General features: G+C 56.3%; 1 protein-coding gene across 1 annotated transcript; it reads left to right on the plus strand.

The window, feature by feature from the left end:
• The first annotated feature begins 2 nt into the window (after positions 1-2).
• Positions 3-11,702, plus strand: DNAJA4 (DnaJ heat shock protein family (Hsp40) member A4). Its single transcript, XM_077874797.1, has 8 exons — positions 3-158; positions 813-951; positions 5,206-5,386; positions 6,788-6,892; positions 7,705-7,932; positions 8,834-9,064; positions 11,099-11,199; positions 11,288-11,702. The coding sequence occupies exons 1-8, from the start codon at positions 79-81 to the stop codon at positions 11,501-11,503; spliced, it is 1,281 nt and encodes a 426-aa protein (XP_077730923.1). The 5' UTR covers positions 3-78; the 3' UTR covers positions 11,504-11,702.
• Positions 11,703-12,658: the final 956 nt, after the last annotated feature.

Genomic DNA, 12,658 nt, shown 5'->3' on the forward strand with positions numbered 1-12,658 from the left:
GGCCCCCACGCACCCGGGGCGCACGCACCTGGGCGCAGGGCGGCCCCCTCGCCGAAGCCCCCTTCCCAGCTCCCCACCATGGCCCGGGGCGGCGGCCAGAGCTGGAGCTCCGGGGAGTCAGACGGGCAGCCGGAGGAGCCGCCGGCCGAGGAGCCGGGGTGAGCGGGCGGGTCGCGCGGGCGGGCGGGCGGGCGGGGCTGGGGGCTGGGGGCTGGGGGCCGGGCAGTCGGCCGTCCGGGCGCGGGGGTCCTCGAGCGGGGAGGGTCCCGGGGTCCGGGGTCCGGGGGTCCCGGGGTCCGGGGCGGGGCTCTCGCGTCCAGGGACCAGGTTCGGGGTCCGGGGCCGGGTGTCCCGGGTCGGGGATCAGGCGTCCCGGGTCCAGGGTCTAGGGTACGGGGTCGGGGTCGTGGCTCGGGGGTCCCGGGACCGGGTGCAGGGGCGGGGTCCGCGGGTCGGGTGTCCGAGGCCCGGCGTCCTGGCTCGGGGTGCCCCCTCCCCTCTCCCCTCCCCTCCCCTCCCCCCTCCTCTTCCCGCCCCCTCCCCCCACCCCTCCCGCCGCCCGCCGGGGCGCCGCCGGAACCTCCGCGAAGGTTCTGGGCGTCTGTGGCGTCACTGTCTCCTCGCGGAACCTTCCGCCGGCGCCGAATAAAACCCGCGGCGGAGGAGCCGGAGGCCGAGTGCGGCGGTGCCCGCGGCGGCGGCGGCGGCGGAGCGGGAGCCCGAGCGGGAGCGGGAGCGGGAGCGGGAGCGCGGGCGGGCGGCGGGTCGTCGGGGGCGCACTGACCGGCCTCGCCCGCCCCGCCCGCCCGCAGAGCCAAGATGGTGAAGGAGACGCAGTACTACGACATCCTGGGGGTGAAGCCCAGCGCGTCCCCCGAGGAGATCAAGAAGGCCTACCGGAAGCTGGCGCTCAAGTACCACCCGGACAAGAACCCGGATGAGGGCGAGAAGGTGCGGGGGCCGCAGACGAGGGGCTGGGGTCGGCTGGGGTTAGACTGCGGGTGTGGGGGGCTGCGGTCAGGGTCACCGCGGGCCCTGGGACCCCTGGGGACCCCTGCATCGCGTCTCCCCCGGTGGGCAGGCCCCACGGCCCCTGCAGCGCGGGTGGGCACAGGCCGAGGGCGGCTCGGAGGAGGGGCAGCCCCCCCCCACAAACGGAGGCGCGGCCGGCAGAAGTCATGCACTTGCTGTGCTGGGTGGAATTTTGTGTTCTTTCCTCCTGGATGCAGAAGCCCAGGGGACGAGCTGCTTGGACCTGGGCCAGTACCAGGGCAAGCCCGGGTCAGGCTCGGGGGCCGGACCCAATTCCGTTGGTGTGCCTAGGTCTTGCTGGGTCAAGGTCGTCAGGCCCTGAATGATCCTAGTTTTGAAACAGACACACAGATCTCTACCCTGACACATCATTTTGCAGGAATATTCCACGTTTTCGGTGACAAATGACCCACAGTTGATTCTAAGGACCGAGAGCCTGGAAATACTCTGTCTAATGGGGACCTGAATGAAATGTTCCTTGCAGGGGGCAGAGCCAGCCTGAGTCGGTGACTGGCAGGACCTAAACTGAGTCTTGGGAAAGCTGCTGGCAGTCCCAGCCCTCTGTCCACTGTCTGCCACTTTCTCATGAAACTCTGGAAGTCTCAGTGGTGGTGGGGAGGCTCCTGGAACAGGGCCAGCACTGACACCCAGGCCGCTGGGGAAGCCGCCGTCCGGCGCCCAGACCCTTGGAGACCAGGCCAGCCTGCGTTCACTCTCCACGAGGAGCCGTCTGCTGCAGGAGGGGCGGCTGCTGGCTGCCATGATGGCATATTTATATTTAGCCACATGTGCCGAGCGTGGCTGTCACAAACGTAACATGCTCTCCTGTGAGACGTTTGTGCATTGCTCACTCGCGTTCTCATCTATATTTAGAGGGCTTACTGTAGCTTTCACAGGCCCTGGCTTTCTGCGCACTGCTAGTGATTCAGGACGTGCTAGCAGGGTCGGTGGAGCCTGTTGGTGAGGATCTCCCGCGAGGGGAGCACGTCCAGGCTTCTGGTGTGACACTCAGAAGGCCGCTTGAGCCTGTTCCAGGTCACATCTCCGAAGTTCAGGGCTGTGCATGTGCACGTGGAGTGGGTCTGTGCTCTAGAACTTGGGCTTGACCTCCACAGCATTTCTGTAGGTGTTGCCCTGTGCGGACCTGTGGCAGGGGCCATGTGGTTTGTTTTCAACCTTTTAGAGCCAGGCACCAAACCCTGTCACCTAAGTGAGGCTCTTGGTGAGTAGGCAGGGTTTTGTCATGTCCCCCCATCTCGTGAAGCACGAAAGCCATCAGTGTGGGGGTTCCAGCGGGCTGCCCTAACCCCTGCCCAGAGCCTCTGGCCCCGTCCTCCCCTCCCTGGTGGCGGCCAGGGCCTGCTGTCCGGCTTTCGTAGTGCTGGCACTAGGATGTGTGCAGGCTGGCTGAGTGAGGGGCACTGTGTGGGAGGAGGAGCAGACCCCGTACCCAGACTGTTTGGGAGGGAAGCTGGGAGCCCAGCGGCCATGGGGCTGCAAATCAAAGGGGGGTGAGGAGACGGGGATGCAGTTCATAGAAACCTGACAGGAGACTCACTGACCCACCAGATCCCTACTTTCTGGTCCTGCTGTGTGCTGGGCGCACGGTGTAGACTGCTGCTTTCTCCTGTATTTGTCATGGGGAGAACTGGCACAACTTTTTTTTTTTTTTTTTCCCTCCTAAGGTTGTCACTGTATTATTAATGTCTCTTCAAAAATAGATTCACTACTTTCCTCTGTCGGGAGGCAAGTGAGCCAGCTCTGGGTGCTGGCTTTTGTTTTGTGCCCTGTTGTCCTGGGTTGCTAAGCATTGGGCAGCCCGTGCTTGCTGTCAGGTGCTCCGCGGAGTCTGTACTTACCCCCTCTACGCTGCTTTTCTGCAGGATTCCCGGGCAGGGGGTCAGGAGGCCAGTCCCCTTTGGGGGCCGTGCTGGGGGCATATTCTTGGCTGTTACCCTCATCAGCTTGAGATGAGTTTGGTTTTTTTGGCCAATTTCACTGTAACTTTTAGTTTGAATAATAAATTTTCAAGTTAAAAATCATTAAAAAAATCATAAAAGAGAGCATTACAGTACAGGAAATATGAGACTCTAGAGAAAACCCCCCCATGTACACATCTCCCAATGGCTTTTCCTGTGCCTCTCTGCAGGCAGCCTTTTCCAGGTGGTTGATCCTGCATGGTCATCCTGGTAGCTTTTCTTCTTACCACCTAATATTCTATCACAAACCCTCTTCCAAGTTACAACATCATCTCAAAGTCATTTTTTCCTGGCTGAACGGTGATCTCATTAAGGTCCCCTGGCAGATGATCACAGTCTGAAAGGTGAGCTGGTGTGGATTTTCAGCTTAGAGGACAGGGTACAGGCCGGAACCCAGATTAGACTCTGGAATTCTGGTGCCTCAGAGGTGGGCCAGACCTGCTCATGCTGGTGGGAGCCCTGACCCTGGGGGAGACGCTCCTCTGATGAATTCCCAAGTGACGCGGTGTTGCTTTGCTTCCTAGATTGACCAGAGTATTTGGGGAGTGTTTCTAGTGGAAATTCTCGAGAAGTGTATTTATCTGGTCCATGATGTGCGCCCCTACTGTCAGCAGGAAGTCGAAGGCATAGGGAGCAGGTGCAGGTCACGGACAAGAGTCTGATTCTGACATCCCTTGAGGACTTGTTTGTTAGGTCTTACTTATTATTGATGAATTACAGATTTCGATCTCTCTCAGGAGTCTGTAATACAAGAGAAAACCTAGCTTCTCTGTTGAATTTCCATATTTGCTTCCTCAGAGCACATTTTCCTGTTTTACGGAGCCAGTGGTGTTGTGGGCTATTCTCTCAGACTGCAGACAGCTCTGCAGGGCCAAGACCCTTCTGCCCATATTCCTCTAGAATTGAGCCATTCACCTGACAATATCTGCCACCTGCCTTTCACACGCAAACGTTGTTCTAGGCCCTGGGACACAGCAGTGGACGAAGCTGAGCTCAAAGTAGACTCCGTGGGGCAGGGGGAGAGAGGGGTCTGACGGAAGCCTCAGGGAGCGTGAGGTGGTGTGGGCTGGCCACATGGCCCAGAGCGAGGCCCGGCTCGGACTCTGGTGCCACAGACCACCTTTGGGACCTGGGTCAGAGGACTGGTGGCCCACCATGGCAGCAGTGTGCTCAGCGGAGACGGGCTTGAGGAGGTGGGAGGCCGTTGGGATTATGGCTGTGATGTAGGTGCAAGCTGGTGGCCTCCATAGGCTGGGTAGGTGGAGTGGCAAGAAGGGGTGGATTAGGGATAGTGGACTGTGTTCTAATTTTACTTTAAAACCTTCATGTACCTGGAGGAGAGGTGGGCGTGGGGCAGTGAGCACCTCACGCTGTAACCAGGGGCAGCCTCTGCTTCACCAGCTTCTCGTTATGCTTGCAGGCCTCATAGCCTGTCCCCCGAAACACTTCAGTGTGTTTCTCCTGTGAAAACCCCATTGTATGTAACCGCAGTCCACTTAGCACGTTGGAGAAGTTGAACATCAAGGAATAAACTCACATTCTCTGGTCGTTGCAACGTCTCCTGTAGTGATTTTCCCTAGTCCTGGATCACACGCTGCACTTTGTTCTCTTTTAGTTTTGCAGAATGTCTTTCAATTTGGTTTTTCTGATACCTTTCTTACAATTGGATTCTGGTGACATACTAAGCGTGAGTGCGACATGTGGGGCATTTTGTGTGTCAGGGTGCTGGAGGTCAGCATTGGGAGGCAGTGCCAGAAGGATGTGTTGACAGATGAGAGGGACAGGAAATGAGGTGTTGGTGTTGGTGTTAACTGAGCTGCGGAGACCGGGTGGGGGTGTGCACGAGGCGTCTCACGCAGGTAAACTGGGGAAGTAGTCCTTGTGTCCCTAAGGCCTGCGGCCGTACCTGGGAGCCTGGGGTAAGCCCTGGCCTGGCCTGACTGCCTCTGGCTTCCTGTCCGGGGCAGCTGAGGTAGGGAGGAGTGTCCATTCCCCAGCACCACGGCACACTCTCTCGTGTTCATTGGCTCCTTAGCAACGCTGGCCCTCGGTCCCTGTCCGTGAGGGGAGCACACGGGCTGGCCTGCTGGTCTGGGTGTCGGGGTACGGAGTACCTCCATCATTGCATTCCTTGCCGTGGGTTGCTTCAATGAAACTCAAATCTTCTTTCTTTTCTCTTTCTCTCTCTTTAAAGTTTAAGCTTATATCCCAGGCATATGAAGTGCTTTCAGATCCAAAGAAAAGGGACATTTATGACCAGGGTGGTGAACAGGCGATTAAGGAAGGAGGCTCAGGCAGCCCCAGCTTCTCTTCGCCCATGGACATCTTTGACATGTTCTTTGGTGGTGGGGGACGGATGGCTAGAGAGAGAAGAGGTAAGTGCTTTTTAAAGGCACTAAGCAAGTTTTATAGTTTTAAAATCCTACATGTTCCTGGAATCAGGGTGGACCTTCAGCTGTAAGTGGTTCCCCGTTCTGTGGTATCCAGGCTACCTGGAGCCTCCTAGCACCTGATGCACTCACCTGACACCTGCAGATGCCACCTGAGAGGCAGCAGATGGGGTGGCGAGCAGAGAGGAGGAGGGGAGCTTGTCCTGTTTCTCCCTTATTGGGCTCAGGCCCTTGCACATCCTATGGGACATCATGGCACCTCCTGCCCTGCGCCCGTGTAAGCTGTTTCTGGCTGGCACTCTGCAGTGTGTGTCATTTTCTGGGGCTGCTCAGATTTTCCAGAGAATGGAATTCAAGCCATTATGTGGGGACATCTTTGTAAGAGACCACCTGCCTGTGTCTTTGGAGCGTGAGTCATGGTTGGCAGCATCACCCCCTGGGGTGAGGTGAGGGCCTTTGTTCTGGGGTTGGTTTCCCCACCTCTTCCCTCCTGCCGGCCCGGAGCCGCCCCTCTGGCTGTAGGCAGTGGTCTCTAGTCGCCGCTTCCCCCAGGTTACCAGGGACCTGGAAACTAGACAGCCAGCCAAGCTTATTAAAATCCTGGGGCCCTGGATGGATAAGGCGGTACTTGTTCTCACATTATAATCCATTCTGAGCTTCAGAAGCTTGGTCATCCAGTCTTGAACACAGGGTGCGGATAATCAGCTGATCACGAGGACAAGCCCTGGCCCCATGACCCCTGTGTCGCTGGCTCGGATAATTGACAGGGACACAGTTACAAGCTTGGGTCTTGAGGTGGACAGCTTCATACTGAGTCCAGTTGTCTTTCCAGGTTAACAGCAAATAAATGGGGACAGCGTGTCTCCACAACAGTGTGAGCCCCAGGGGCAGTTGTGGGCTGTCTGACCCTGGCCTGGAGCCCCAAGGTGCAGGGTCCACAGATCAGGTGTCAGCAGAGTTCCCACTTGACCACAGATTACAGAAAGCCTCAACCGTGCAGAGCTACAGAGCATGAGGCTCAGGGAAGAGTTTCGGTTAAAAGTTCCCAGACTGGTGGTCACACCATCTTCGAGGGAAGGAAGGGCTTTCCTGGGGAGGACCCATGGCCCTGCTGGGGGCCTCCCCTCCCCACCATCGCTCTCAGGTTTGTTCTGAGGAGATGGGAAGTCTTACTGTTGACTTCTATAAATGATCGAATAACCAGCTCTTCACTACAAAGGGCATTTGTTCTCGGCTGGGGGAGGCGGGTGGGGCTGAAGCAGCACCTCCAGTGGGAAGGGAGTGTGGGCGTGGCTCCGCAGCTAGGGCTCAGGCCTCAGGCAGGCGGGATTTTCCATGGCCCGTAGTGTCCACTGTGGTACTAACTGTGTCTCTCTCCTCCATAAGGCAAGAACGTCGTACATCAGTTGTCTGTAACTCTGGAAGATTTGTATAATGGAGTGACAAAGAAGTTGGCCCTCCAGAAAAATGTAATTTGTGAGAAATGTGAAGGTAAAAATTAATGTTTGAAGGAGTCCTATAGCTGTGATCCCTTAGATCTAGAAAGTTCTGATTGTTTTCTAATTCAGAGAAAAAGAATTGTGTATCTTTTCAAATGTAAGGGTCAAACAGTTGCAAACAGGTAGCCTAAGGGCTGAATCTTAGTTTGCCCTGTATGCTTTTTCTTTGGACTGACATTTAACATGTTGATCATTATTTTGAACATTAGAAACCTGAGATAGTTCACCCAACTTAGGGGCCAGATAGGAAGTGTTCCAGGTCCAGGGGCTACAGGGTCCCCAGCGGCTGTTGGCACAAATAAGCAGATGTGTCTGGGTGCCAGTAAAGCCTGATTCACAAAGCCAGGCAGCTGGCCATAGTTTACTGTTCCTGACTCAATGTAACTCCATGTAAATGTAACTAACACGGTTTTTAAAAATAGGAATTTTCAAGAAAAGTCGTGTCTGGTGATTTCAGACACACGTCCTGAGTTGGTTGAGCTGGGCTGCCCCACGCCAGGTCTCTCAGCCCAGCCCCCTCGGTTACCTGTAGGCAGGGGTGGGAGACAGTATCGCTGGTGAAGCTCAAGGAATGCATTTGGCTGGGCATGGCCAAAGCTACAAACATTCAAGGTCATGTGTTAACATCTGGATGTTACTGCTTGGTTAGAATCATCCAGACTCTGTGCATTGCTTTCCACGCCTATAAATAGAGCTCCAACCCCGGGGTCCCATGTCAGGGCCCAAAACCCCTGCCCTGGCGCCCAGAGGGACGGGCTGTCTGCAGAGGAGCCCGGCTCTCACTCCTGCCGCACCTCCCTCCAGGTGTTGGCGGGAAGAAGGGGTCCGTGGAGAAGTGCCCTCTGTGCAAGGGCCGCGGGATGCAGATCCACATCCAGCAGATCGGGCCGGGCATGGTACAGCAGATCCAGACCGTGTGCATTGAATGCAAGGGCCAGGGCGAGCGTATCAACCCCAAGGACCGCTGTGAGAGCTGCAGCGGTGCCAAGGTGATCCGAGAGAAGAAGATTATCGAGGTACACGTCGAGAAAGGTGAGGCTACACAGCTTAGCACTCCACACCACTGGGAGTGCTTCCGGCAGCTGACTGTGGGGTGCACAGGTCAGGCTTCTGGGATGTGGGACGCAGGGCAAGACATCCGGACGGGGCCGAGTGCGCCCCAGCCCTCCTGTTCCCAGTTCCCCACCTGGCTTCACTGCCATCCCCATCACCAGCCCAGTCTGCCTGCTGCAGTCTGCTGCCTCCAGATCAAAAACGATCCATTTTGAAGGTTTTTCAGTGCCCTCAAAGGTGCTTGACCTTGATTTTGGTTAAGTGCCCTCCCGTCCTCCTCAAGCCATCCCCTTGGAGTCACGGGGCATCTTTTTCTTGACCACCTCGGCCGTTCACTGGCCGGAGAGCTCCTTCCTTTACACGTGACCCCCGACTGCCGAGATTCCCCCACGTACAGCCCTCCCCTGCTCTCCATCCTGCTGACACTGTCATTTTAAGGCCTCGCTCATTGTTAGTGGTTCTCCAGGTATTTCTGGATTATTTTGTGAGCTCCTAATCTGGTGAATATGTTCTACGTGAGAGATGAGACCAAAGTACACAAATCAATACCCAAACCAACACGGGTATCCTTAGAGGACTTCTGTTTAAGCATTCTGGTACACACCCCCAGAGCCTTGCACCATGCGTGCAGCATCAGTGGGTGGTGACCATGTGCGTGCAGTGGCGGGTGTGGCAGCCACCCAAGGGGCTGTGTGCCAGGGGAGGCGTGGCCTTCTTTCTCTTGGCGATCCAGCTATTGTTCTGGTCCCCGTGCCCATGAGGTTGGGAGGTTTGACGAGTAAAAACCCTCAGGGGACTGTGTGCCATCTTCATAGCTTTGTAGAAAGTATGGTTTTTTTAAGAGAGAGAAATGCTAATCAGAAAGGATGATGTCTCATAGGTATGAAAGATGGGCAAAAGATACTGTTTCATGGAGAAGGAGATCAGGAGCCTGAGCTGGAGCCTGGCGATGTCATAATTGTACTTGATCAGAAGGATCATAGTGTCTTTCAGAGGCGAGGCCACGACCTGATCATGAAAATGAAAATTCAGCTTTCTGAAGCCCTCTGTGGCTTCAAGAAGACGATAAAAACGCTGGACGACCGAATCCTCGTTATTACATCCAAGTCAGGTAATGTTTCAGGGGCGTGTCTGTGGCTGTCGTGCTGAAGGGCGGCTGTGTGTGACATGGCTGGCCGCTGGCCTGGCTTCGCACTGGACAGTAGTGAGACTTCGTCTTCTTTGAGTTGAGTCATCGCTAATGACTTGAGAAGTTTCTGAATGTTTTAAATATTCTAGAAAAAGAATTCAGAGTCAGGGGAAAGAGCCTCCCACAGGAATCCTGGCATCCAGTGCTCTCACTGGAACCTGCCAATTTAACTCAAACTTTTAAAAATTAATTGGGTAAGACATGAGGGGTAACAGGTGGTGGCAGTGCCACCTTCCTCATGTGCCCCCCCAGCTCACGTGCTGCTGATTACCCATCAGGGATATTTTAAAGTAGAATTTTCCTCAGAAGACGTTGCCTGTCAACTCAGCCTTGGCTGCTCATGCAGACCCACTCACCTGCACACGCCCACGGGGGCCGGGAGGGGCCAGAGGAGGACGGCAGAAGGCGGGGGGGTGTGTGGACTGAACTTGAAGCAGTCTCCAGGTAGCACGGAGATGACTCATCCGTGTCAGCACACATCTGGGCAGTGGTGGTGGTGGCTACATACCCAGGCTCCCTGACAGGGTCAGGAGCAGCTTGCTGAAGCATCTGAGGTTTAGGGTGGGTGGGGATGCCCGCTGCCTCTCCAGAGGCGGTAGTGGCTGGTAGCTTGAGCGGATCTTGAGCTGCCTGCTTGCCTGCTGGCTTCTTTCTGTGGCTTCGTTCCCTCTGCTGCTTCTCTCTGTTCTTTCCCTCCACTTTCTTCCTTTTCTGGACATAAAATGATACGGATTCTATATCCAAGCCTTGATCAGAGTTCTTTAATTTTTTATTTGGAAACCACTTCAAACCAGAAGTTGTAATGATAAACACAGTACGTGATCTGCCTGTTGTTAACATTTGACCTACTTTCTCATTTTGCCACGTGCGTCTACACTGATGTGAGGGGACATGGCAGGGTAACACGCCACTCTCATGAAAACATGAAATGCAGCCCTCACAAGGTCCCTGGTTCCTCCGCTTGCTCGAGTGGGGGCCTTGGGGGCCACGGGGGCCACAGCCTCCCTGAAGCCCCAGGCAGCAGTCATGAGTGTGAGGTCCAGGCCTGCTCCTGGGGCCCTATCCCTGACCGTGGTGCTGAGAGTGCAAGCAGGCTGGCGTCTGTGCAGCTTTAAGATGGCTCATCCTCCTTGGCCACAGTTGATGGGCAGCCTGGCTCTGGGTCAGTGATGGGGGGCAGAGGAGACCCCACCTCCTCACGTAGTGACAGGGAATGGCCAAGGCTTCAGAGAACCTTCCACTGGAGTAATCTCCTCCTCCTTCATTTATTGTCCTTTCCCTTCACCTTCTCATTTGGGCTTCTCGTTGCTTGGCTGCTGCTTCCTCCTCTGTCTGCTGCCGAGGGCTGAGACTCAGGGTTGGGGGGGGGCAGGTACCTGGAACTGCTGGAGGGCCTCATGCGTGTATCTTCCCAGCCTCCTCTGAAGTAGAGGCAGAAGCATGAGGCGTAGGGACAGAGATGGGAGAACTTTCCAGCCCATAGGACGGCCATAGGCCCTGAGGCTGAAGGCCCCACACCGAGTAGGACCCTGCCGCTCACGACCCAGAGAGGGTCCTCGGCACCTTTCCCTTGGCAGGCTATGGAGCAACCATGCTGGGCGTCCCCTCCCCACCCTCATTCTGCATGGAGCTAGCTTCTGGCGACCGTTGCGCCCTTTCTTTTTCAGGGTGGTGGTGGGGAGACAATGTTTTTAGATGTGGGCCAGAACCCTGGAGCTCAGGGGCCTAAACCCCATGATGCCTTTAGAACGTGCATCGTGGGCAGTGCCGGAAGGCAGGCTGGACCACCTGCAGCTCCCAGGCTCCAGTGCTCTGGTCTGGTCGGCATTCAGAGTGGTTTACCTTGTGCTGGAGGGGCCAGCACGTTGCCCGGGGTGCTTCCCCTTGCCCCCCAGCAGGGTCTGTCACCAGGCCACTCCCGTCTTCTGCTCCATAACTGACCCTTCTCTGCGGCAGGCGAGGTGATAAAGCACGGGGACCTGAGGTGTGTGCGTAATGAAGGGATGCCCATCTACAAAGCGCCCCTGGAGAAGGGGACTCTGATCATCCAGTTTCTAGTAAGTTCCAGATGGTGGTCGTGGGCTGTGTTAGGCATGCCTCCCTGGGAGGGGCAGCCGCTACCTAGCTCCACCTCACCCTCCACAGGTCATCTTCCCTGAGAAACACTGGCTTCCTCAAGACAAGCTTCCTCAGCTGGAGGCCCTGCTGCCCCCACGGCAGAAGGTCAGGGTCACAGATGACATGGACCAGGTGGAGCTGAAGGAGTTCAACCCCAGCGAGCAGAACTGGCGTCAGCACAGGGAGGCCTACGAGGAGGATGAGGACGGGCCACGTGCTGGGGTGCAGTGCCAGACAGCGTGAGGGACCAGACAGCTGGACTAGCGTGCCCTGCGCATAAAGTTGGCACAATGAAAATGGCATCGCCTAGTGGGCTCGTGTCTGGGGTGTCCTGTGTGTGTGTTCAGCCTTCTCAGTTGCTGAGTCGTCTTGTTTTTTTTTTTTTTCTTTTGGTTGTCACTTAAGTTACAGCTTTATATTTAAATGTTTCAAGTGTAAATCACCTCTAGTCTGCATATGGAATGTTTATTTACATTTTCAGGATACTTTTGAAGCGCCAGTGGCTTTGCCATAACCACCAGGGCAGCTGTTTGTAGACCCCTAGGCTCGGCCTCCGGCACGGATGGCTTCCCTGCCCCCCTCCCGGGGCTGCTGCTGGAATGGTCCTGAATCTAGATTCTTCATGAACCTCCCCCAAGACAAAAGCACAGCTGTGGCCTGTACTTGGTCCACATAAAATGGGGGGCGGGGGGGGGGAGTATGATCATCTGTCCTGGAAGCTTCCAGGCCTTGTGGGGGGAGGATAATCCAGTGTTGTCTACGAAGCGCTGACCCCACACCTTCTCCTCTGTGGTTGTGATGACTTTCTGTTGGCAGCCTTTGCACTGCTCTCCCACCAAAGTGCTTACCGTAAAGACAAGGACACCCCCAAGTGCTCCATAGCCTCAGGGCAGCAATGGAAGCCGCAGGAGCAGCCTGGTCTGGGAAGGCACCCCCTCCCAGATCTGGCTCCCTTCGACAGATGGTTCCTCTGGCTACATGGCCATGGAACAAAGGGCTTCTTGCTGAGGGGACGTGGTTCTGGTGAGCACACTGCGTAGCCAATGCTGTGCACTGTGGTACGGGCTGCCTGCCCAGATGGACGGTCCTCACCGCTTTACTCCCAGCAAGTGGCCACAGCTCACGTGTAGGGTCATCATAGCCCTTAGCCGTCACTGGTACCTTCCTTCCCACTGCAGTTGGGAGAAGCTGCTGGGCTACAGAAGGGGTCACTCGTCAGACCCGCCCTCTCTTGGTTCTGCAGAACCTGCAAGTTTGATGCAGACCAGGGCCACCCACAGTAGGGCTGAGGGGCCCCACAGGCCCACACTCAGGGTGAGCCAGCTCACGGGACCAGGCTCCAGCAGGACTGTGTGGGCAGGCAGGCACCACTTGCTCAGAATAGGTAACCCCCAGTGC

This window comes from Canis aureus, chromosome 2 (genome assembly GCF_053574225.1).
Source record: "Canis aureus isolate CA01 chromosome 2, VMU_Caureus_v.1.0, whole genome shotgun sequence".
In the NCBI taxonomy this organism is placed as follows: domain Eukaryota; kingdom Metazoa; phylum Chordata; class Mammalia; order Carnivora; family Canidae; genus Canis; species Canis aureus.

Coding starts and splice junctions, on each gene's coding strand:
- DNAJA4 (XM_077874797.1), top strand. CDS start 79: ATGGCCCGGGGCGGCGGCCAGAGCTGGAGCTCCGGGGAGTCAGACGGG. Junction 7,933..8,833: donor CGAGGTACACGTCGAGAAAG/GTGAGGCTACAC, acceptor GATGTCTCATAG/GTATGAAAGATGGGCAAAAG. Junction 9,065..11,098: donor CGTTATTACATCCAAGTCAG/GTAATGTTTCAG, acceptor TCTCTGCGGCAG/GCGAGGTGATAAAGCACGGG.